The sequence below is a fragment of the Rhodnius prolixus genome, unplaced genomic scaffold (assembly GCF_049639745.1).
Source record: "Rhodnius prolixus isolate KJV_2025 unplaced genomic scaffold, Rpr scaffold_7, whole genome shotgun sequence".
Classification (NCBI taxonomy): Eukaryota; Metazoa; Arthropoda; class Insecta; order Hemiptera; family Reduviidae; genus Rhodnius; species Rhodnius prolixus.
Window position 1 is genome coordinate 27,945,696 of NW_027411582.1, and position 25,280 is coordinate 27,970,975.

At 30.2% G+C, this 25,280-nt stretch overlaps 4 protein-coding genes and 1 long non-coding RNA gene across 7 annotated transcripts; 2 read left to right on the forward strand and 3 right to left on the reverse strand.

Annotated features, from left to right (window-relative positions):
• Positions 1-1,159: 1,159 nt before the first annotated feature.
• Positions 1,160-13,513, reverse strand: LOC141447283 (calpain-7-like). 3 transcript variants are annotated; one of them, XM_074114689.1, is made up of 14 exons: positions 12,847-13,513; positions 11,372-11,586; positions 11,136-11,284; positions 9,858-10,023; positions 8,747-8,909; positions 7,948-8,107; positions 7,695-7,830; positions 6,479-6,669; positions 3,845-4,069; positions 3,525-3,769; positions 3,237-3,442; positions 1,784-1,992; positions 1,512-1,717; positions 1,160-1,434 (listed from the first exon to the last, which is right to left on the reverse strand). In XM_074114689.1, the coding sequence occupies exons 2-14, from the start codon at positions 11,574-11,576 to the stop codon at positions 1,290-1,292; spliced, it is 2,406 nt and encodes an 801-aa protein (XP_073970790.1). In that variant the 5' UTR covers positions 11,577-11,586; positions 12,847-13,513; the 3' UTR covers positions 1,160-1,289. The 3 variants fall into 3 exon arrangements, with proteins under 3 accessions (XP_073970790.1, XP_073970791.1, XP_073970792.1); XM_074114690.1 differs by having other exon boundaries at positions 13,228-13,483; XM_074114691.1 differs by lacking the exons at positions 11,136-11,284; positions 11,372-11,586; positions 12,847-13,513 and adding an exon at positions 10,347-10,364.
• Positions 12,926-13,438, reverse strand: Fdx1 (Adrenodoxin-like protein 1, mitochondrial Ferredoxin 1). Its single transcript, XM_074113141.1, has one exon. The coding sequence runs from the start codon at positions 13,436-13,438 to the stop codon at positions 12,926-12,928; it is 513 nt and encodes a 170-aa protein (XP_073969242.1).
• A 924-nt stretch (positions 13,514-14,437) lies between the features above and the next one.
• On the forward strand, positions 14,438-19,857 carry LOC141447295 (uncharacterized). The gene is made up of 3 exons (XR_012454247.1): positions 14,438-14,559; positions 15,961-16,162; positions 19,510-19,857. It is a non-coding gene; the product is annotated as an uncharacterized lncRNA (long non-coding RNA).
• On the reverse strand, positions 14,911-19,675 carry LOC141447291 (small ubiquitin-related modifier-like). The gene is made up of 5 exons (XM_074114702.1): positions 19,535-19,675; positions 19,394-19,459; positions 19,170-19,247; positions 19,014-19,085; positions 14,911-15,112 (listed from the first exon to the last, which is right to left on the reverse strand). Exons 1-5 carry the CDS (start codon positions 19,556-19,558, stop codon positions 15,044-15,046), a joined length of 309 nt encoding a protein of 102 aa, XP_073970803.1. The 5' UTR covers positions 19,559-19,675; the 3' UTR covers positions 14,911-15,043.
• An 824-nt stretch (positions 19,858-20,681) lies between the features above and the next one.
• Positions 20,682-24,092, forward strand: aph-1 (gamma-secretase subunit Aph-1). Its single transcript, XM_074114697.1, has one exon. It carries the CDS (start codon positions 20,938-20,940, stop codon positions 21,658-21,660), a length of 723 nt encoding a protein of 240 aa, XP_073970798.1. The 5' UTR covers positions 20,682-20,937; the 3' UTR covers positions 21,661-24,092.
• The last annotated feature ends 1,188 nt before the right edge of the window (positions 24,093-25,280 follow it).

The following is a 25,280-nucleotide window of genomic DNA, read 5'->3' on the forward strand; positions in this document are numbered from 1 at the left end:
TTTATGCTAATATCAAAATACATTAAAGGTGATAATAGATTTGCTCAAAGGAGACTTCGTAATTACAATGCACTGCTGTCAAACTTTTTTCGAATGACAATATCACTTACTACTTACTAAAAACTTTAAAAAAAATATCAGCTCGATACCAAAAATTTAAGTTTTACTATTCATTTTATCTTACCATTACCACAGGACGACTTCGCAATCCTTTCTAGAAGAAAGCGTTTCAATCTATCTTTTAGGTTATTCAATATAGCGTTTTACATTTATTTATTTTTTTAAAGTAAGCAAAGAAGAATTCCCAAACTAGTTTTTTATTTCAGCTCTTGAAGCATTGTTCTTATTGAAGACTAGAATAACTGCAATCCGATTACTGAAACGAAACAGCATTTAGAACGAAATAATAAAGATGCTCCAGATTACAATACAATAACCAGAAATAAGACAAAAATAAATTTAGTTTAGTGTTTAGTGGACGCACTAAGTATACACCAACGAATTCTAGTTGATGCATTCACAAATTTCTCTCGTCACAACTTACATATTTTTAACTTACTTTGTGAGCAAAAAAATGGAAACCATAGAAAAGGGGTACACCTAGTAATAATAATAATAATCAATTAAAACAAATGTAAACAATTTTAAAAAAAAAGGAAAAGAAGTTAAACGGGATCATTTCTTCTAATAATAAAAGGTAGTATTCTTTTTTAAATAATATCGCAAAAAATATTTATATAAGCATTAACATTTCTTATTACCTGAATGTAAAATGTATCGTTGATTTTGTCCATCGCAGTTCACTCTTTACATCCCTTACAAAGCTTCTTAAACTTTTTGCGAACTCGACCCCACATTTTTGCCGATCCCTTTAAAACCTAACAACTAATTTGTAAAATTTTAAAGAGTGACATAAGTGCAAGTTTACTTACATTCTTTTTTAAACTTGTAACATTCAAATTTTGTAATATAATATTAAAAGATTCCGCTTCACTAATTTTCGTTTCCGATAATGATTTTAATTTTTTAAACTCACCTTTTTCCTTCCTTTAGAACTTTTCACTGCAAATCTTTTAAGATCTAAGTTCCTCTAGATTCTCTAATACTGGTCTTTTCCTGAGAAGGAATTACATAGTTTGGCGAATAACAACAAGAAATATTGAGGAAATGTCAGAACTTCGATATTATTAAATGTATTTAACTAACAGAAGTTTTGCAGGCTTATTCAATACAAAAATATAACACTAGTATTAAAAATTAAAAACAATTAGTTGTTCAACATTTGTTTTTTATCTAATTTTGGTAACTTGCATGGTACTTGAAGCCTTGATCGTTAAGAAATATCTTGCCTCAGTGTTAGGCTCAAAGGTAGAAGGCACTATTTCATATGTTCCCGCAGGTACATTGTCTAGTTCCAATACGGCAAATGAGGACCTATTAAAATTTTTCTTTCACATTGTTTTCATTCTATAAAAAATATTAAATTATGCAATACAAAAGTAGGAAGTTACCTAAAGCTTCCCGTATCCCGCTTTTTGAAATCTGATGCATCGATTGGTATTATTTCAAATCCTATATAAACATCCTTAGGTGCTTTGAGATCAATGAGGAGTATTCCTGCAGAATCTAACACTAACTGATATGCAGGATTGTTGATAAAGGTGGGATGATTGCGACAACCACCTGCACTTATCCCTTTCCATTGACCATCTGTAATCTATCATTTTATTATTATGAGGTGAATAATTTTACACATTTATTAAATGTAATGAATTATATTTACCTTTTTAACGTAGTTATAAGGATTGCCAATTTTAGTGAGTTCAAATGGACTATCAGAGTAAGCTCTTAATGTATAATAAATTGTTGTAGTTTTTTCATATTGTCCAACCACAAGGGTGAAATCCTTTTCTGGCGTTTCATTAAATTTTATTTTAGTTAAATAATGGGGGCTGTTAATTTTTACCCCTTCTATTAAAGGTGACGGATCACCTGCAAGGATATTTATTTTACATACTAATATCCAAATTATCTTCATTGCTCTATTGAGGAATATTAGCTACAATTTTTTGTGAATAATTTGTACAACAATGAATATAATTATTATGAATATAATGAATAACTCAATTGCAATAAATATAAGTATCAGAAAATTTATAATAGATAACCAAATTTTGTCTACTTATTCTAACAAAACAACCGTTTAATTATTGTTCAGAAATGTTAAGTGCAATGCCAGCCTTCGGATAGAAGTGTTATCAACTGCTATGAAGAGTAAATCTAAATGCCAGTAGCTAGATTCGAGACCGCAATCTCCACGCGGGCGTCCAGCACGCTAGCTACTTAGATAATCCTTCCCCTTTTTCTATCATATTAATAACTACAATGTTATTTTATTATGAACTAATTCTAAGATGTACGTTTTTCAACTAATTAAAAAAAGTGGGGGTATAAGTTCAATTAACCTTTCCCGTAATAAGTTTCTGGAAGAAATACATTAAAATTAATTTGCATTATCTAACATTTTACGCAACTGTTTGCATATGTACATTTTACTTATAGCACTATTCTAGTAGCAATGAAACTAAAAACGACATGGCGCATACGCGAAAATGGACATATTGGAAGTCTAGTACACGTGTTGTTTTTTTTTTAAATTCTCTCTAAATTAAAGCGGTTGGGCACACATACGTATAAATACAATTAAAATTGGAGGGTAATGCTCCTGTCTCTGATTTCAGCGAGGGGAGAGGAAAAAAAATACAAGCACAACTGACAGAATGACCAAACGAATCTGTAGACCCTTAATCTCAAGGGCCCCTTATCTTCTCATTGTTGGAAAGGCAACAATGAAAGGTAAGAGGTTGCTAAAAATGAAAAATATAAAGTTTGTTAGGATAGGACTGTTTTTCCAAAGAACATAATGAAGATGCAGACATTTAGAAGACAAGAGTTCTCATTAAGTCAGTTTTCTTTACTGCTCTTTATATGATGAATTATATTTACTCCCAAAAGAACAAATTATAAATAAATGATCTATTTGAATATCTATTTCATTCTTGGAAATCCAATAGGAAATTTAACTAGGATTAACCAGTATTTTTTTAGTTTTTGCGATTTTATATAAACATGGAACACGAACAGATCTCGAAATATTAAACAGGAATCCGGTGAATCTCGATTTGTAATGGAAGTTTATTAAGTTACTAATACAATGTGTGTAGATTATAACTTACGTGGGTAATAAACTCTTCTTCCATTTGTAGCATAAACATAAACGGTAATGTATTCTTTATTGTATTTGAAATCTTCTATATCTGTGATATGTCTAGTAAGTAGGATCCAAACTGTTGAACCAGATCTGTCCACACTTAATTTAAATTGGGGATTGTCGCCAATGTTGTATGTATCTTTAGTTGGTCCAATTCCAGCTGACCAACATCTTTTTAATTTTTATTAAAAGACCTTTAATATAATAAAAAATGAGATCAGCTTAAACTAAATAACCAATGAAATAGACTTACTGATGTGTAGAAAATGTATATTTGAAAATATCAGGATTCCAACTGAGATAGATTATGTCAAAAAATTTGAGAACTGAAGCATAATCTATCCAAAAAACTCCATTATCGAAATTAGAAGCACTCTCCGGATTGTAGTGCAATTCTTCAGCTAAAGGTTTCGTCCAGTTTGTGACATCAAGATCTGAATAATTACCACGCCAGCGTACATGTGACCATGGATTTTTGAGCATCATTAATTTCACTCCCTGAACAGTTTTATATCATTAAAATATATTTGTTACTAAATTTTTTCTCATTTTCGAACAAATTTACTACTTTACCTGAACATGCTTTACATCAAGAATGGCATATGCATGTGTCGGTATTAAACCGGCTCTTTCAGCAACTGATTCAGGTAATTCACCTGTAGCAACCGTCGCTAACACATTACCTTTCGCCATTGATGACATCAATACCCTGAATAAAGCGTTAATCTTCGCCTCAGGTTCATCTCGCAACGAACATCTTTCAGGTATCCAGCCAGTTAAAGCATGCAAGTCAATAGACTGTTGAAAGAAATTATTTAATTATTTTGTTACCGTTCATTTTAGTCAAATCGTTGATCTTTCAAATACAGTGGTCAAAAAAAGTATTCATACACTAAATTTTTTTTCTTTATCTACTGAACTTTTGTTTCTAGGATGACTATTTCTTCAGCACTGAAATCGAAGATAGTAACAATGAATTTAATGCTCTCATTTTCTTTTATAAACATTAAGAATTGATTAAAAAGCAAAAAAATAATTCACTCAGTCACAACACTCAGTCTGAATGTTATAATTAACGCAAAACTAAAGACCTAATATTTTGTAAGCAATCCCTCTGCATTTGTTATTGCCTGAAGCCTCCTTGGCATAGATTCCTGATGGTCTGTGGCGTAACAAGGGTCCCTAAAGTTGACGCGAGACTTTCTGAGAGTTGGCGTGCTCATCGGAAGCGCATACTTCTTTCAACAGGATAACGATCCCAAACATACATCCAAAAATACTAAGGAATAGCTGCTTTATAATACCCGGAAACAACTTGTCACCTCTCCACAGTCTCCGTATATAAACCCTATTGAAAATTTATGGTCTTATTTGGAGCGGAAAATTCGAAAATTGAAATGTTCTTCCAGTAAAGAGCTCATAACCAATTTAAAGAAATCATGGACAGAAATCTCATCTCAAGAGACACTAAACCAGTTGGAATCTATGCCAAGGAGGCTTCAGGCAATAACAAATGCAAAGGGATTGCTTACAAAATATTAGGTCTTTAGTTTTGCGTTAATTATAACATTCAGACTGAGTGTGTGAATACTTATTTTGCACACAATAAATGATTTTTCTGTTTTTTAATTAATTCTTTATGTTTATAAAAGAAAATAAGAGCATTAAATTCATTGTTACTATTTTCTATTTCAGTGCTGAAGAAATAGTCATCCTAGAAACAAAAGTTCAGTAGATAAAGTAAAAAAACTTAGTGTATGAATACTTTTTTTGACCACTGAATATATTAAATATAGTATATATATATATTATGTATGTATTAAAATATAGTATATATCTTTTTTTTACTTCGAAAAACATCAATATCTACGATTATTGGCTACCATAGTTTTTTTTTCAGCAACAATACAAAATATATATAAAAAAAATTCTTTTACAGGAAAGTTCGGCAGTTTTCACAGACTCGGTTAGACTGAAAGACTTACGTATGGATTCAAATACACCACGCTGCTGTTGTAAAAAAGAAACATCAAGCTGCTGTTGCAAAAAAGAAACATCAAGCTGCTGTTGCAAAAAAGAAACATCAAGCTGCTGTTGCAAAAAAGAAACATCAAGCTGCTGTTGCAAAAAAGTAACATCAAGCTGTTGTTGCAATAAACCAAAAAAGTGTTGTTGTTGTCCACTCTTACGTTGTCTAATTTTCTTATTTAAGTGTTCAAGGTGGTGTAGCAACAGAAAAAAAAGACAGACAGAATACGTCCAGAATAATTAATAATATTAATTATTATTTATTCAATGGCGAGTTGTGATTACAATCTGATTACAATTACTGAGAAAGGCTTATGGTTGATCTAAGAGAGATGCACCCCTTGTCTAGCCTTTTCCTGGCCAGAAAAATGTTTCAATAAACATTGATAGAATTATATTTTTATCTAGTATTATAGTATATTTAGTTTAAACAAAATCGAAAAAACTGAAAAAGTTAATCGTTTTCTATTAAAAAGATTAAATTCTAATAGCTCTTCGTTCGAACCAATTTATCCTCACACTTCTGGAACAAAATTTTCTTTAATTTTACTGGGATGTAACAAAAGTCTTTTGGGTGTTTTACTTTTCTTTTTATAAGTATAATCCAATCAACCCATCTTCATCTAAGTAATTCAGTTCAACTTTGGTGCAGTGAAGAGTTTTTGAAGGCGAAGAATTCTATACAACCGTAGAAAAATGTTCACCCCAATAAAAGTGAGCTATGGACCAAATTATTTCGATTAGATGGGTTGTCCAAAGGAGCAAGAACTGGATTTATTGTATAACCTGAAGTAATATTAGAGAAGTGAACCACTAAAAACGCAAAGATTTTTTGTGAGCAAACGATTCTACAGATAGATGGCTTTACAATAAATTGGACTGAAGAGACATTTTGGTGGGATGCTTAAATGCTCTGAAGAGCATTAGCCCAGAAAAATGTTAACAATAAAAGTGATAGGCATTTACATGGATCAAAAAGCAAATTTAAGAAAAATTGCTTAAAAAATCTCCAATGTAAAGCCCATCAGGTTGACTTAGAATAGTTCTATAGAAAATAAAAACGTGTCTGCCAAAAAATGCATTGGTAGTAACTAAAAGAAGATAATTCATGACTTAGCGGCACTTTCATTTACTATTATCACGTTCATATAAAATCTTTATTTTAAAATAAATACTTACGCTATTCGAACCTGGAAAATCATAGCCTCCCATAACTTTCATATAAGCCTTTTCAAGTAGTGACACAAGAATTTCATTTTTCTTGGTTGAAAATGAACATAACAAGTCATTATATTTATCCACTGGCAATGTGTCATCTATTATTATTTTCCTTTGGATCCCGTTTAAGTGAAGTTTCACCATATACTTGCCTTAGAAAATACAAACTTTATCAATCAAGATAATATTAAACAGAAATTTATTTTAAATAAATGAAATAGAAGTTATTGTATCTAGTCGCCAGATATGTGGCCTGTTTTGAATTTTCTTTCACGGATTGTTATATCAAGATTTTAAGAAATTTGATTTCTGTTTATAAACGTATACTCGGACATATCCTTAATAAGGATTGATGTATACTTCAACTGTAACAGAGACAGTAATTTTATAAGTGGATGTTAAATTCTAAACTCAAAACTGAATGAAAATCTGAAACTGTACCGAATAAAGACAAATGAGATATAAACTTTTAAATCTACCTCTATTAGTATCTAACAATGAATTAATCACTTCTAAATTTATGTGAGGGAAATAGTTTGGAATTATGCATTATGAATTTATCCACACGGGAAAACCGTTGCTCTCAATCAAGAGCCAAGTGATTTACCACATCTAGCAAACATCCCTGAAATAGTGCCTTCAGATTATCATTGGTTCCAATCAACGACTTATTTTCTCCGAGGTTGGTGATTCAACACTTACTCACAGCTGCTGTTAAAAAATTCCTTACCTCTAATCCTACGGAACAGTATTAGCATGGAATCCTACAGCTCGCCGAAATCGATTTATCGATAAGAACTCTCCGTAAAAATTTCGATATTATCGCTGATGTAACTTAATTTTAGAAAGCACAACCCAAAGTAACTACTACAAACACTTTAGGATCTACTTTGAAGTAAGGTAATGCCTATTTTTCAGGCGGGCCCTGTGTCCAACTACTAAATTAGTTGTCATGGTTGGAGGCAAATGAGATGTATTTTGAATATACTATCAATTTCTTATGAAACCTTTTTTTTTCATTATTATTTTAAATCTCATTGACAATTTTTTTTTGTATTCAGAATGTTTAGGTGACTATTCACTAAAACATAACACACGGACACTTTCGGACCCTCTCTTATGAAACCAAAAGATATTATACACCTTTTTTGTCCAATTACATTACTAATACATTTACCAAAAGGATTGTAGATTGGTTCCTTAGTTCCACTTTTTCTGGGATAGATGATTCTAGTAAGTAGACGTTTGCCAAACTTTTTCTCATATAAAGCACTAACTGCCAAAGAAGCGACAAATGAACAATCCGATACAATCTGTACACAGAATTAAATGAAATATTTAGTTAAATCTGGTAGCACATAAATGCATATACAAACAATAATCAAATGAGCAAACAAACAAACAAAAATAAAAAGATCAAATTTACTCACTGTCTGTTTAATACTAAAACAATCAATATATTTGTTGGCAATAAGAATAGGCTCGGAAAAAATTTCTTCTGGTCGCACCCATTTATGAAACTGCTGACTCTGTTTTGGAGATAAAGTTAATGGTCCGTCTTTATCCGTGAATGGTATAGCATATCGAAATCTATCGAGAAAAAAATATTATAAGGTAATTTTTTTAAAAACGTTCATTTATACAAAGTGATTGATAGAAATTTCTAACAATCAACCACTCATCGACTTTTCTCCTGCATTAACCTACAGTCATCTAGAAAATGAATAAAAGGCAATTAGACGAAAGCACCTATGTAAAAGAATTTTAGACAAGAATGACTCATTTTAGAGTCGAATGTACAAAATTATATCAACAAATATTCAAACTTCGCCAATGAGAAGGATCAAGTCTACATTTTGAAAGTTGGAAGATTGTACTTCTACAATTATCTAAGATTTTTAAATATTTTGCACAATTTTACACATAATTTTGAATGATCAGTAATGGTCGATCACACATCTTGATTTCACCATAAAAATTGTCACAGTCTGAATCAACAGTCAGCTAATTATACTTAAAATATTAGTAATACGTTTTCTTTCCGAGAAAGTTTTTGAAATTTTATTAGAATAAAGGGTTTAGTCCTATATATATGTATAAATATAATTTGTTTTCTTGTATGACAATCAATTCTAATATTATCAGTAGAGACAAGTAGATTTTCTAAAAAAGTTTCAACATTTTAGACAACAACTAGAGAACTTAAGGTTGTCAATGGTTGATATTTACCTCTCTTTTAAATCAATTTCCATAAATGGTACGAAGCTATGCTTATTAACAGTTGAAGTTGCAAACAGTACTTCTTTTTCTTCTTTAGTGTAAGTCACCTTTCCACTAACTAGTAAATGTTTACTACTGTCACTTCTCACAAATGTAGCATGTTGAGGAGCAACTGTAAAATAAAAAACCGATTTAAAGCACTCTTTCGACAATTATTTTAGCAGATAGATAATTACTCTCAAATTAAACAAACATTTTTCTGGAGAAATTTTTTAAACTAAAAAAATATTGATCTAAAGAAAAGAAGAAATAAAAACTGCACAGCTAGATAACTGTTGGCTTTACAGAAGCACAACTATGGCATACATATGGCTCATTATGGATTCAACGGGGAATACTGGACTTGCATTTTTGCCAGACAAATCGTAGAGCCGATGAGACGATTTAGCTAATTAATAGTTTAATAAGGAGTCTTCTGACCTACATAAGACTTCAAATTGAGACTCCCAATAATTGAAGCTATTTGTAGACTAACAGACTGAAAAATACTCATAGAGTTCGACGTGAGTAACGCATCATTCAAGTGAGAGTCAGTCAATCGTCGATACACTGATCTCTGCAAGTCAGGTGGTCTGCTTCCAATGGATACAGAGCCATTGCGTTTTTTTTTGGGGGGGGGGGGGAAATCAAGATATCCTTTTTTTAGGATCTTAGAAAAAAATATAGCTACAAGTCCTGTTTAGAGTTCAGAACAATCAGTAGAACACTTAAAATGGGACACCAAAGGCAGGCAACAGGTAAACCCTGGAGATCGTTCGGGAAACTACCAGGTTTTTTGGCACGAGTCAAAGTTACGTTTATTAATCGTCTTCGACATTAATATGACCAAATAGTGATTAAAAATATGGTAACAACGACCATATAACACGCTTAAATAAGTTGTAGTAGACGAAAAAGGCTGAATATCCAATAACATAACTTGTAAACTCATATTAAGATTAACTCTTTTTAGTTATCTGTTAGTTGCTTTATAGTAGGAAGTTAATTTAAAAACAGTTGCTACTGGTAACTCAAGTTTAACCATATTCAAGCAAATGAAACATATAAATATAATAGAAACCTGGTCGTTTTGAAGTATTGTGCAAAATGTCTGGCTCTTGTTCTTTCTTAATTGTTTCATCAATGAATGGCTGTTTGATACCTTTAAGCTCTTCAGCTCTTTCGAGCGCTTTATTGATAATATAGTTAAATTTTTCTTGAAATTTTTCATTTTCGATCATCTTTCTCTGAAATAGGAAAAAAAAATAGGCTGTCCTTACGAATTTTATTATTCTTGCACTTCCAAAAAAGCATTATTTTTGGAAAAATTCACTAATACTAAATCTTTATCTTCCAAGTTTCACTTCAGGATTAAAAATCTTAGAATGAGAATATCACATGATAAAAAGTTACAGAAATTTGAAATGAATCACTCACACGACTTTTTATCACTCTCAAGGAATTCCTCAAACTACAAATTTTTAATCACTTTCTTTTATTGTTATTTTTCAAGAATGTAAAACTGCATTAAGATAAGACCTATAAGATCTATTGAGCCCTCATTACCTACCCATGCTATCCTTCAAATCACTTCCTTCCTTATTCCTAAGCGACCTCACAGAAGATTACCACCATCTCATAATGTATAACATGTTTTATTAACGTTCATTGGCGTCAATTTAAATTCACTACAATAGTGGGACTAAGAAAGGGAAACATGGCGTTACAAAATTTTCTAAGCTATTCGTTGTGTATTATACTAATGTAAAAAAAAAAAATGTTTAGAGAGATTCACACTTTTGTTGAAACGGAACTTGCTTTAAACTCGGGAGTTTATCACCAAATTTTTACTAAATATTTATTTTATAGTTAAAAAAGGTTATTTTATTAAACATGAAATACCACTTTGAAGAATGTCTACTTTCACACCACCCTAAAAAATTATTTAAAAAAAAAAGAATTTCACTGGAAAACAGTTGAAAATGAAAGTTGGTGTGCCGAATTCAAAGAAATTAGTTGTGGAGTTTTTATAAAAAATCTCAGAATAGAACAAAAACTTCAGACAATTGGCTCTTTCGGTCGAACTTTTTCTTCATTTTGAATATTTTAGCAAGTCGTTGTTAACAGATGGAACATTTGTACTTAATTACAAACAGCAGGTGTTAAGGCAATTTAACTACACATCTCTCCCAAAAAAAGTGCCTTTCATTGAATTTTTTCTGGAAAAATGTTTTCAAATAATAGTTGTAGACATACTGGACTGCAATGAATATATCAAGTTTAAAATAAATCATTCAATCAAGCAAATCAGGAGCCATTTCGAGAAAATCTTTCTTTGATTAATAAACTAAAAACTAACTCCATTAAAAGCCAGTTCAACTGCTTCTGTATACAATCTAATAGCTTCTTCAATTTCATTTAGTTCTTCAGCTTCCACAGCTTGGCCAAAAAGAAAACGAGATTTTGTTAAAACTAATTTATGCGGTTTCTGTAGCTCTGTTTGTGATTCTACAAATAATAAAAATAAAAAACAGGTAAATAAATAGGATTTCAATTAATAAATAAAATTTTAATTTCACAAAATAAAATACATACTTGGCTTTAATAAAGTAGTAGCTCTTGCTCTATATTCTGACGATTTTTTTATCCATTCTTCTCGTTTTTCATCTACTGCTTCTGCAGCATCTTGGAGAAGTTTTGCTGCTTCATTATAATAATAAGCTGCAGCCGCTGTATAACAACCTTTATCATAATCTACAGCTTTGGTAGCTAATCTTGCTGCTTCACAAGCTAATTCCATTATGATACACCTAAATATATTTTGCATTTACGCATTAAATAAAAAAATACAATAAAACACATATATTTTTTCTATTTTACCCTAATTTATTTTAATCAAGCTTCAACTATTTTGCTAGGAACAACAATTTCACTGAAAAAAGATCCGGTTTTACTCATAACTGAAATAAAAATTGCTGGATCTGCTTCAAGAAACATTGCAGTTTTCTATTACTTCTCTGTTTAATAAGGAAGTTGAGTTTTAAATTAAGCAATTCTTTACAATACTTGTACATAATTTCATTCACTTTTACAGATAAGCTAGAATCATTTTGAACCTGTTCAATCAGCACTTTCCGCAAATTAGCCTGCTATCGGTTGAACTGATTTCAATTCTTTGTATTAAATTATTGAAAAAAAAAACTAAATTATTGAAAAACTAAAATTCAAAAATATTGTTATTATAATTTGTATTTGTAATTTGGAAATTGAAGCGAAATTTTTCCCTTTTTCGAAATTAATTAACCTGAAAATGATTAAAGCACAAAATTAAAAAAGTAATAGCGGATCGTAAATACCACCAGTAACGAATTACCAACTACATGTATTGTACAAAATACATTATCATTCTTAATGATCTCACTCCGACTGGCCCTGTTTAATATGGATTAGTTTATCCCAGGCCTTTGTTTCTATCCAAACCGAACGTATTTCCGCAGAAGTAATTCATATTCTGTCTCGAACGAAACTCTTTCTACCCATCAGCAAAAACATCTAAAAAATATCCTCTTCCTTACAATCATTAATTCCCATTCAACAAATTTCAATGTATGTCACTTTCTATGTTTGATGAGGCAATAGCCACTTTTTCCTTGTGACCGAAGGTGATCATATATTTTCGGATAACGCATTGTGCCTGTATTATGATGTAAGATCATATTCCTTGACCATCTTCATGTATGCACCAAAATAGTTAATTTCTCGTAAGTAATTATCATTAATAAGAAAACTCATCAGTGATAAAATCTTAATTGGTAAAAACTGGCAAATGAAAACCAATGTTGAGAGATTTTAATAGCAAATGTGTGATTTAAAATTAAAGAATTTGAAGGGGAATTAGACATTAATAAATGTAAGGTTTCCGAATCAGGATATTCATTAAGAAACTTTTCCGACGTTATAGGGTTCAATAACACATTATAAAAGCACTAGGTGTTTAAAGTAGATAGAACAACATATGCTCCTTTCATAATATCAATTTACCAAATTCATTTACTTTAAGATTTACTAACCTTATAGTACACCTATTTCACAATTGACTTTTTAAAAGATCACTACTAAGTCTGTAATAAACGAAAAGCTCTAATATCATTAATGTGGTTTAGGTTTATGTCCATCAACATAAAAGTTTCTTGTAGCTTTTGGTAATGTAACTTCCATTCCTTCAAGTTCCTTGGTTAATATAATCTGGCAACCTAGCCGAGAATTTTCGCGAAGAAAAGGGGCCAAATCTAACAGGTCTTCCTCTTTTTCTTCTGGCTGTGGTAATTTGTGGCAGTAATCTTCATGAACATAAACATGACAAGTAGTGCAAGCTAATGATGCTTCACAAGCACCTTCCATATCAATCCCATATCTATGTGCTAAATAAAGAACATTGTCACCTACTTTACCTCTAACTTTATTCTTTTCGCCGTTCTTTCCAACATATATTATATTTACAACTTCATCTTCAGACTTTGGATCTTCTGCTTCAAATTCATCATGACTAAGTCTATTAGTTAAATGTAGATATCGAACAAAACACTCTTTAGATTTAGTAATATTAAAATGTTTCAACAAACTTTTACTACGTAGTAGAAAAACGATTTTAGGTAAAAACATAGCCCATAGAGTTTTTAAGTATTGCACAACCTACTTTTTACAATGAACAACCAAGAAGTAACCTGTACACTATAACACTAAAGAGAGGTATCACATCACCTGATTCCCAGACTCCTATAGTTTACAAGAAAATTTTGGCACCAGGCGCCTATTACTAACACCTTAAGATGTTGATGCGCCTGAAATAAAAAAAAATAAAAATACAAAAAATATAGCTTCTTCTTTTTTTAAAATACCAAAATTCAACTTTAAATATAATTTCCTTTAATTGAATGCAATTGCGTTTTTAGACTCCCAATAAATGTAACTAACGCATTCCAATACCTTCAGGCATTAATTAAAAATTACAAAAACCTAGTGAAATAAGCTCACACGAACTTCATGTAATTGCGTCAGTTGTTTTGCAGACTTCGAATCTTTACTAAATTTGAATTTGACTCTACAACATAGTTTATTAAGTGCAACTTATTTAACTTATACTGAAGAAAAAAAAAAAATCACATTAAAGAGAATTCCAGAGTACTTCCCCGGAACCATTTTAAATTACTTTAACCTGAAAAAAAAAAAGTGTCAAAATTTTACCCATCTACCTGAGGGGTTTTGGTTGGTTTATCAAACTCCAGAATATACGAAGTACCGCTCAAAGTTTCTTAAAAATCAAAATTATGTTTCATTGAATCATCGTAACTGTAACATAAAATATAGGTCAAGAATTTCAAAAAATTGCATCTTACAAATGGAATGCCTAAAAATAATCGCGGATTCTGAACTTTTTTTAAATAAAACAATTTCTATGCAATGGAAACTGCTTTATTTGAAATTTAATTTTTCAACACAAGAAAGAAATCTGGAGAATATTAGTTCTGCTGAACACACATGACATTTGTGAGCGACATACCGACTCCTAACAACAGAAAAAAAAAACAAAAAAGACTAGAATCAATTGATGATGAATGATGCAGGGTTTTTTTTTTTTTTTAATTATTGTAATTTGCTATAGTGATGATAAAAAAAAAGTTAAGAGAAAAATATAAAAATCTATTCTATATATTTGTTTTATGTATAAGTAAATAATCAGGGAAAAATTGCAAAAATAAAAATATATAATACATATAAAATGAGTAAGTTATTTAAACATTTTTCAATGTGTTGGCTAAGTGTACAAAGTTTGTTTTTTACAATTAGCAAAATTAAAATAAAATTAACTTGATCAGAAATGCCAAAAATGTAAAAATAAAATAAAAACAAACTTTTGTTCATCTACTAACTCCATACTTTTATGAAACTGAGGAAAGAAAAATTGGTTGGAAATAAAATGTTTTCATACAATGAAGAATAGTTCAGTTAAATTAATTAAAAATGTACAGAACTTAATTTAAAAATAAATAATTTACAATGTTACTAAAATTCTTTACAAAATATATCCAAGGTGTTTTGTTTAGTTTTTTGAGGGAAGTCTTCATTTTAGTTTATTTTTTAAAGATTTTTTTTTTTTTTATTGTTGTCTGAGAAAAGGTAACCCTCATCACCTCTAATGACTACCCCCAAACATGAGGCAGCTCATAAAATAACGTTCAATTTATACTTTGTGTTTAAAATCTCTGATTAATGTAGGGAACTGCCACCAGTCTGTTCTTGATATACTTCTATTAGGTCATCATTCCTCATCTCCAACTGAAATTAACAAAAATCTAGTCGTAATTATTAAACTGAATAAATTTTAAGGTTTTGATTGGTTTAGCATTTAATATGTATGAGAGTTGGGAATTTAACATAATTTGAGAAGAACTTGAGTAAAAACCATTTAGCTTGCTTTCCTCAGCTTCTTAACTTAAGACTTGGACTTTCATTTAACCCACACTTACCAAAGAACGTTAAATCAAATTTTCAAGAGAAAGTTTTCAAATAATAGTGACTGTTTATGTTTATGCGCCACGGTAGCCGAGCGGTTAGAGGCGAGACCTGCAAAGCTAATATGCATTGTGGTACTGGGTTCGATTCCCCGGTCTTAGGCCTTGGATTTTATTTAATAGTTAATAAAAGAAATTTACAGTAAAGTATGTTTGCTAGTCGCCACCGTCCACGACACTTAATTGGTAGTTGGACGTTATGCCCCGCCTGAAAAAATAGGCGATTACTTTACTTACTTTCAGTGACTGTTTATTACAAAAATAGCATTCCAAACCTTAGATATTCCCTTTAAAGATAATTCCATCACAGACAAAATAACATTTTATATACGATATATAACAATGATATTTATAAGGCAGAGCATACGTTGTTCTGACGAGAAATTTCCAAGAAAACTCTCCATTAAAAACCATTTTACTGGGAAGTGTTCAAACAGAAGACTAGATTTTAAGATAGATATACTAATTTTAATGAAAAGCAGGGGAGTATAGAAGATAAATACAAAAAAATTCAGCGCTGGTTGGTTGATTGATTACAGCAATACATTAAACAATTTACTCGTTGACAGTAAGTTTAAAAATGCTTTGATTTTATTTATTTATTTTTTTCAGATCTGATTTTTATAATTTCTGCGTTGCATTATACATGACATACAAGATATGCAATACATTTCTTGCATTATTCGTTTGAAAAATAGAAACTGAAATGAATTCTCCTAGTTTGTGGGCATCAAAATTCAATTTGAGTAGACACAGTACGTGGTACAAGCTCATTTGTTGTTGTTTTTTTTTTTTCTCAACATTAGTGGAACACGTAAGTGAGCTGGACCGTAAGTTTATCTGAAAATAAAAATTACGAGAAAATTTATTTTTATCTACATATCTAGGAGCATAACCTCCACATTCAACCGCATTTGTCGAGCTTTTTTCGGTCTTGGCGATCCAGAATACCTCCACTGGGACGATTGAACCTTAGTTTCTACGTAACAACCGTAAATCCATGTTTCTTCACCTTATGACACGATTTAGTAGTTCTGCATCGTTGATGATTTCATTTAGCAACTCATGAGCAAACTGCTCGCCGCTGTTTCTATTCGAAATTAAATAATTTTGGAACAAATTCTGATGCCACACTTTTTATATCCAAAACCTCCGAAAAAATTTCACATGAGCCAATAGATCTCCCAACTACATCAGCTGCTTCTCGGATTTTAATTCGACAATCATCCACGTATTCATTTCTTTCACTTTCGCAAATTTTCATAGGTTTTTGATGTGTTGGAGCGCACTTGATGCTCATCTTCTTCAGAATAAGGCAGAATTACTCGTTATATATATATATATATATATATATATATATCAGGCTTTTAACTCTTTTGTTGGAGGAGTTAAACAATTAAGTTGAAAAAATGTTTAAATAAAAATAGTTTTCAACAAGGAAAAGGTAATGTGTGAATATAAACATTGGTTTGACATAAATGTTGACTGAGATTGTGGTAAAAAAATTATTCTGTAATGACTTTAACTCCAAGAGTCACAGAATAAAAATGAACTAGAAAGATACAATTTCCTAATCAAATATCGGTACATATTATTCAAAGGTTACTATATTTTAGTAAATTTTTCCTTTATGAATGTGTATACCGAAATTAAATAGAAAAGAGGAGAAATGATTGCTAGCGTCGATTATACCTGTTTTAACTTAACAAAACAGGAACCTCAACCACTGATTAGTAACTAAAATATACCCAAAATCTGCAATTTCAAACTCTTAAATCATCTAACATTAGCCCATAAATAATCTCTGGCATAATTTACGGTGATAACGAAGACTATTAAATATTAATTCGTAATCAACAAACAGTGGTAGGGAACTATTAAAAAATTTAGATGATAAAAGTGGGCTGCCATTTGACAAAAATTAGCAACAAATTTTATCTTTCTTAACCTCTAAGGTTTGGCTTTGGGAAGCCCTTTCTAAAAGGTAAATGAAACAGAACTGTTTGGGGTACTTATAGTAAAAAAAGTAAAATAATCGCCTATTTTTTTCAAGTGGTCTTCATAGGCACATCTTTTACTATTAATTTTTTTTTTTAATAAAAGCATAAAAGAGGGACCCGAACTGGAACCCTCTTACGATGAAACCGCTATATAAAAATCAGTGTTTCGGGATTTTAATAGTAATTTTTCCAGATATCTTAAAAAATTTGGCCTTAATATTTGTTAGCCTATAAAATTTTTCGTAACGTATCGGGTATGAATGAGGGAATATCGTTCTTCAAAATTGGAAGGTTGACAAAAAAAAAAAAAACAGAAATAACAAACACATGCATGTTACTGATCAAAGCATGTTTAAGGATCAAACCAATAACGATATTATCCCCAATGCTGCGAATACAACCTCATATTCGAAGTAATAATAGGGCTAGGACAGGGGTCGGCAACCTATTTGAAGTAGAGAGCCATTTTTCCTTAAATAATTTTAATAATTCTTACCAAGAGCCGCAAGGATGAGAGTGTAAAAAAACTCTGTAGATCATTTTTGTATTCACAAATTATTATTTTATGATATTCAATAACATTTAAATGTTTTATGTATTTATTTCCCCATATTGCAAAGTAAATAAACAAATAAATTATAACCAATGAGAAGGCGGCAGTCATACAATATAAATCGAGTACTTTATTTTGATATTGTATAATTCTATTCAATTTCGAACCTATCGCATTTAAAATTATTTTTGAAAATATTTTGGGCAGGCTGAAGAGCCACATAATTTGGATAAAAGAGCCGCATGCGGCTCGCGAGCCGCGGGTTGCCGACCCCTGGGCTAGGAGAGAGGAAATTTTTTTATCACATTATCAGCACCCAAGAAACAATGGTAGTTGTTCGGGACCGACCGACACTGTTTCATGCAGAATGAATACCTAGTCATTAAGTTATCCTTAGATATTTGGGCGAAAACCTTCGCCGATTGCTTAGAAGATGAATGATTTTATGAAACGATAACACACGCTCTCTGAGATCCCCTGATTGATGTAATTTCTTTTCTAAGGGACATCATAAAGCCAAAATTTTACAAAACATCGCTGAACAAAATTAGGAATGAAAAAAGATAACATGTTATGTTGAGACTTTTAAAATTTCCACAAGTGTCTGAAGAGGACTCGAATAGTAATCATCTTCCCACGATTTTAAAATTATGACCACAAAGCAAACCGTACAAAAAATCGTACGAATGTTGCCCGTAAGTCTTGATACTCAGCGATAACAAAACTCTAAACTGAGAACTTATTCATTAGGGCCAGAAATTATATATTTTTTAGACTCCTGCATAATATTGTTGTGTACCCACATCCCCTTAAATCCTTGGATATACATCGACATTCAAACATTGAACGTTAATTTTGAAGTGTTCATTTACTTGTGTCGTGACTCTTAGTCCATACTTAAAAACATCAAAGGATCCGATCGAATTTTAAAGATGCGTTAAAGCTAAAACACACTAACTTAAGAAAACGAAACTACATAAAAACTAAACATCTAATAACAAAAAACTTTTCCCTTTTAATCTATAAACCTTGTAATAAACGGTATATTATGTAAACAATAATTGCACTGTGTATCATGGAGTATAAATGCGAAATAACCAAAATATCTTTACCTGTTTTGGAGTCTCATCGTCATTAATCCTTCTCCCATCGAATAAAAACCTTAGCGAAGAAACGGGAACTCCCTACAATATTAACAAGATAGAAAATGAAACTTGGCAAAGCATTAACTTTTGTTTGTTTTGTGCAACAAAATATCATTGACTTACTACTCTATCACTATATGATTTTTTCAATTTTCCCATTTGTGTAGTCATTTTAACCCTGAAATGTATTTCGTTGGCATCCTAAAAACAAAAGAAAGCAATACAAAATATTGAAGAACTAATAACCACAAATAGAGATTCAAACAACGTATACATAAATTATCTTTTTATCATAATATTATTTAGCCAAACAATACACTATAAAAATTTTTTAGAAAATTACTTACGCTGCCGACAACTTTTAATTTTATATAATCAGAAGAGTCATTAGGAGCAGAATCTGGTTTGGGATCCTAACAATAACAGGAACTTAGTAAATTTAATGAAAAATAATTTTTTTCAGCACAAAAACTCCTTAGCAAACATACCTGTGGAGCTGCAGAATCTGACATATTCGTAAATGTGTGATAATACAAAAAATTTTAAATCTTGCTCGGGAGGTTCTAAATGTACAAACACAACTAAAGCATGATGCTATACAGAGTTTTCGTAATGGCGGTCAACGTGATGCTGAACTTTCGAAAGGTGTCTCTTTAAACTGAAGAATGAACTCCCAAATTTGAGTTTAAAAGGTCTTTTCTACTTGTACATTCTGGAGCAATAATAATATACTATTTACATTGCTCGATTGAAATTAAATTTAAACGACTAATAGTAATAATCGCAACGAAATAACCGCCAAACATAAAAAGCGCAATGCAAAATGGTGAACTCCGGCTTTCAAAAGACTTTGAGAGTTCATGGGAGTTTACGGATTTATACAATTTGATCGTTCCCATAAAATATGTAACAAAAATTATTTTTAAATATACAATTATCTTGAGAATTTTTTTTCCTCATTGCTTAAAAATGCAGTTATTAAAATTTTGAAAATAGCTTTCTTTATTGTAGCGGACGTTCTCTAGATCGAATGTTATAGATAGGTGTGCATTCTTTGAAAATCAATTTACCACAATTTAGATTTAAATATATACAATTTTTTACCTGTGCTTTTGTACTCCTCTTGATAAGTTTTCCAATAATTTCAAGAGAAAATTGCTAAAGATTTCTAAGTTGAAAAGTTTCTGCAGTTTCCATTTTGGGCAGCTATATTTTTGATATCTGTTAATTCTTATTAACAGATAGTTATTTAGAAACTTTATCAGAACATTTTCAAGTTTATTCACTGACCTAGGTTTTACTAAACAAAATATTAAGGAAATACTGTAATTAATAAAAATATGTAAATAGTCTACTTTACAAGGAAGCTTTTGCTAATTAGGATAAAATATTAGTTTAAATCGAGATAATGTTACAATTAATAAGCTTTTCTTTAGCAAATATTTTCACTAATGAAGGATAATTTAAAAAAAAACTTGATCTACGATTTCTTATTTTAAGTAGATTTTACAAATTTTAACCAATTTATTAACTCATTTCCAAAAATAAAAAATACAAAAATTAAATGGATTGAATGAAATTATGTTTTGATTTTGACAAAAAAAAAATTGAAAGAAATTGTGGAAAATATCAAATCATCAAATGTAAAAATTCCAATGATAGGTTAGATATGAGGATAATGAGCTTGAGTAACAAGTAACAACTTTTGAGGTTTCCGCAAGGTTTTTCGATATGTGTGCAATGGACATGAGTGTCTATTATAAATTGAAGTTTTACAGAGTTTTAAAAATGTGTTTTTTTTTCATGTGATCTTATTGTAGGTCTTCAGTAATCATTGGTGGAGTGTTTATTTCTTGTAAGAAAAGTGTGCCAATATAATAAACAAGCCAAGATGACTATGATGGAATTTGTAGGTTGTGCCTGCACAGCTTATGGCCCCGCTTTTGCCTTATTTATAATCACAATTATGCACGATCCAATACGTATTATAATACTAGTCGCGAGTGCATTTTTTTGGTTACTGGCACTGTTAATGTCTTCATTATTTTGGAACTTTGTGACATTTAGAACTTGTATGCTCTTATGTGTCATTGTATCTGTGATTTTTCAAGAAGCATTTAGATACTGTATATACATATTACTGAGAAAAGCGGAAACAGGTTTAAAGAAAATGCATGTACCAAATACAAACACTGATGTTCTCAATAATAAACACATAGTACCTTATGTTTCTGGTTTGGGATATGGTGTAATGAGTGGGGCATTTTCTTTAGTGAATATTTTGGCTGAGCTTAGTGGACCCGGCACAATGGGACTGAATGGAGTTTCACATTATTTTTGCCTTGTTACATCAACATTCACTATGATATTCACTCTTTTACATACATTTTGGAGTGTTATATTTTTTACAGGTGTTGATAGGAAAAACTATTTTCTAATTGGTTGGGTAATTGGTAGCCATCTGTTGGTTTCATGCATGACCTTATTTAATAATAGTCAAATGTATCTTTTAACAATGATACCGGCAGTTTTGGTTTTAATTATATCAGCATATACTGCCTTTAATGTATGCAGACGTAGATACACATCAGAACACATCGTTGTTCATAATTAACACGGATTTTGTGATAAATTTTAATACTAAAAATAAGCGGGTCGATTTTTTTATGTACCAATTTGGGCCTAAATAAGTAACAAGTTAATCTGCCCACTACTTTTGCACTTGTGACCGTAAGAATCGATTAACAGGAAATTTCTAGTTAACTCGTCAAAACATGCGAATAATTATTATACTTGAGTATTAATAAGCATTGTGCCCCAGTTCAGTTAGTTAAAAAAATATTGTTTATAAGGATGAGTTACGGAAAAAAAGGATAAGAATAGCAACATATGAGCACAGGCGAGGACCCAATTCAAGCCTTAAACAATTTTCACTAAAAAGTTATTTTGATTTATGAAATAAAACTTATTTACTTATTTTTAATTAACTGATACATTCATTAATTATGTATAATTCGTTTTTAAGATTCTACTATTTAAAAAAATGCCAAATTTTGATATATTAATATACATATAGTAGTTTGTGTTGCTTATTAGTATATTATGCAAGTTTTATATATACATATATATTTTTTTGGGGTCCAACTAATTAATTTTTTTTGCTTAGCCTAATATATTGTTAATTTAAAAATAAGCTAAGGATTAGTAAGAAAAAAAATACAAAGCAGTCCTGGTTATGAGAAGTACAACCAAGTTGAAGTAAATAATTTGTGAATTGTAAATATTACCTAATATTGGTTTCTCAGTTTATACCTTATTTTGTAATCGTAGAAAGATTTTTATGTTATCTTTACTACCCTTAACAAGTTATTCTCTGAAAAATAATTTGTCCCTCCCATTATTGCGAAACATTCCTGATTTTAGGCGGTATTGTTTTTTAATGATCTCTTATTTACATCATTATAATGTATTATAACGATTACTTAAATTTTCCTTTAAAAATTAAATGGTACTGTAATCTTAAAGTGCTTTAAATTGGTTGCTTTTTATTATTCTGGCGAGAAAACAAATTTAATTTAATTTTGAAGTGGTCTACGTTATTTTTGTTTGTATTGCGTACAAAGAAATCTTGCATAAAAAAACTTTTCTTTGTAACTTGTATAATTCAGAATTTTAACCGAGTTTCAGCTTATTAGTGAAGAAGCTGGAAGAGTGAAAACGAAACGTCGAAAACAAAAAGTCAGGGAAGCAATATCAGTTATAGTTGCACATTTAATACGTCAAAGAGTTTGAAAATAAATATTTCAATGTTTTACACTGAACATTTTAAAAATCCCTGAAATTAAGATTCCAAATGTAAAAAATAATGAAATGATAAAAATTAATCATTTTTTTTTTAAATTATATTTAAATATCTTTTGGAGGACCATTTTTAAAATGAAATTATTGACCTAAGTTAGTGTTCCGTTTGGCCTACCCACTAAAAGATGGCATTATGTCTTAATGGATAGGTGTAATCAATGATCTAAGCTTTTTATTTTTTTTGACCAATTAGTTTTAGTATTCATTCAACTTCGGAATAGTAATGGAGTATATAAATGTTGACTTTAAGCAATTAAAACGGTGAAAAGCGCGCTAAGATTTTTTTTAGTCAAGGCTATTTTTGATGATTGTTCTTCCAAATATTCTTAATTGAACTTTATTTGGAGAATCCAGCATTGCTTAAGAGACGGATCGGTAAAAGCATACTTCCGTTTCTAACCGAACCCAAGAGGATCCTGCTCTGGGAAAGTTTGTTCTGATCTTTTAGCTGCTTACTTTTTATCTCAAACTTCTCGTCTCTTTCTTCAAATAGCTACTTCTAGTACCATTAATTATTTTGGTGAAAAAATTATGAGAAAGGAAATCAGTTGAAGGGTATTTCAAAACTGTTGGCATGTCCTTTTGAAGAGTTTACAGAAGTAATCTTAGAATTATTGAACTTTAATTATTGCAGTTGTGCCAGTCAAACAACTTATACGTTGATTTCTTGTTTAAAAATCAAAATAACAAATAAAATGAACTAAATAAAAATTATGATTAACCTAATTTAAAGCACTGAGGTTTTGAATTTTACTTTTATTAAAACTTTTCCAAAATTGTGTAAATAGCGATAAATTTGATGTAGAATTTACATTGCAAAAAAGAAAAGTAATTATAATCACTTTGGAACGTGTATATTCATTTTTCTGTTTGCCAGTTGATGTATTATGAAGAATAATTCTAAATTTTGGTTATTTGATGTTTTCATTATAAGAAAATAAAAACTCATCAGTTTTATGATGAAAATTTAGAACTAACACCAATATCTCCAGTAAAGTTTCGTCCAAAATATTTCTTACACGCTTATTTTTATTTATTTTAATTCATTTTTACAGTTAATACTTTTCATTGTTCATTATCAATTTTTACTAAAAATGTTGGTTCCTTAAACCTTTCAATAATTTTGTTTAATAGTTTACTATTATTAATGTACTGAAATAATAAAATATTAATTTTTGCAGTGTATTATTTTATCGCATTGTTTTCTTCCACATGAAATAATAAAACAAAACATACTTTCCACCTTACTGTTTTGCTCAAATTGCCTTTTGAAAATCGATTCAGTTTGATGAGAAATATAACGGATTTTTCTTACTGCAAGAATAAGAAAAGTTTTAGGTTTAGGTTGGAATTACATAGTACATCTCAGGGCTTAGGATTAATAGCTTACCTTGCTTTACGCCATAGCTTGCAACGGTTAAATCTAAAGTTTATTTCAAGTGAAAATGATAAGCAATAGAATTCATTCATTAAAGTTGCTCTTTCGGTAGAAAGATTTAAGCCGAAACTTCAGCAACAAAGTAGACAATAGTATTGAACCGCAATATGAAGTACAAGTTTGGAAATTCAATAATTTTGCAAAAAATCTCAGAAAAAAGGACATTTCTTAACCTTGGCATTGTCTTGTCTGTTTTGCTAAGCTGATCAGCTAATGTCACTTTTGAAACAAAAAATTACCTTAATTCCAGAAAGTTCTGCACACATTAACAAGCACGATAATTATTACGAGTAAATGATATTTTCTACTACATAAATGAAAAGACAATGTTTGCATATGAAATCGTTGCAAATGGTTTGTACAGACTCTTTAAATGCTTCAAGAATAACATTCCATTAAGTAATGTATACAATAAATTAATTAAATAAAAATGTATTTGGATTATCACTTTCAGGAAGTACGTAGTTCGTGTTTTCAATAATGCTACCAATATACCCTATCTATCCCCGAGGAACTCCATCAAAATATGAAAGTGGAAGATTGAAAATTCATATTTTCTCTACAGTTTCTTCAAAACAATTCTTTAGTTGTTGGTTGGCCTTATTAAATAATTATATTTTAGGGAAAATTATCGTGAATGAGGTGTAAAGGAACATGAAAAAAACCTTATGTAATCCTAGAAAAAAAGAAGTTACCTTTCTACTCCAAGGCTGAATACAAGGTTCTGGATGTTTTAACTTGCCCAGTATTATATTTTTGAGCAGACCTTAAGTTTTGAAACGGTTTCCTCGTTGAGTTTATTTTAAGGCCTTATTCATCAGTTTTAATTTAATAATTAAACCTTATTGACACGAATTTTCGTTCCATTATTAAAAATTTAGCATCTTCAACTTTATTTATAAAAAACACTATCTAGCTTTAAATTTATTGTTCGC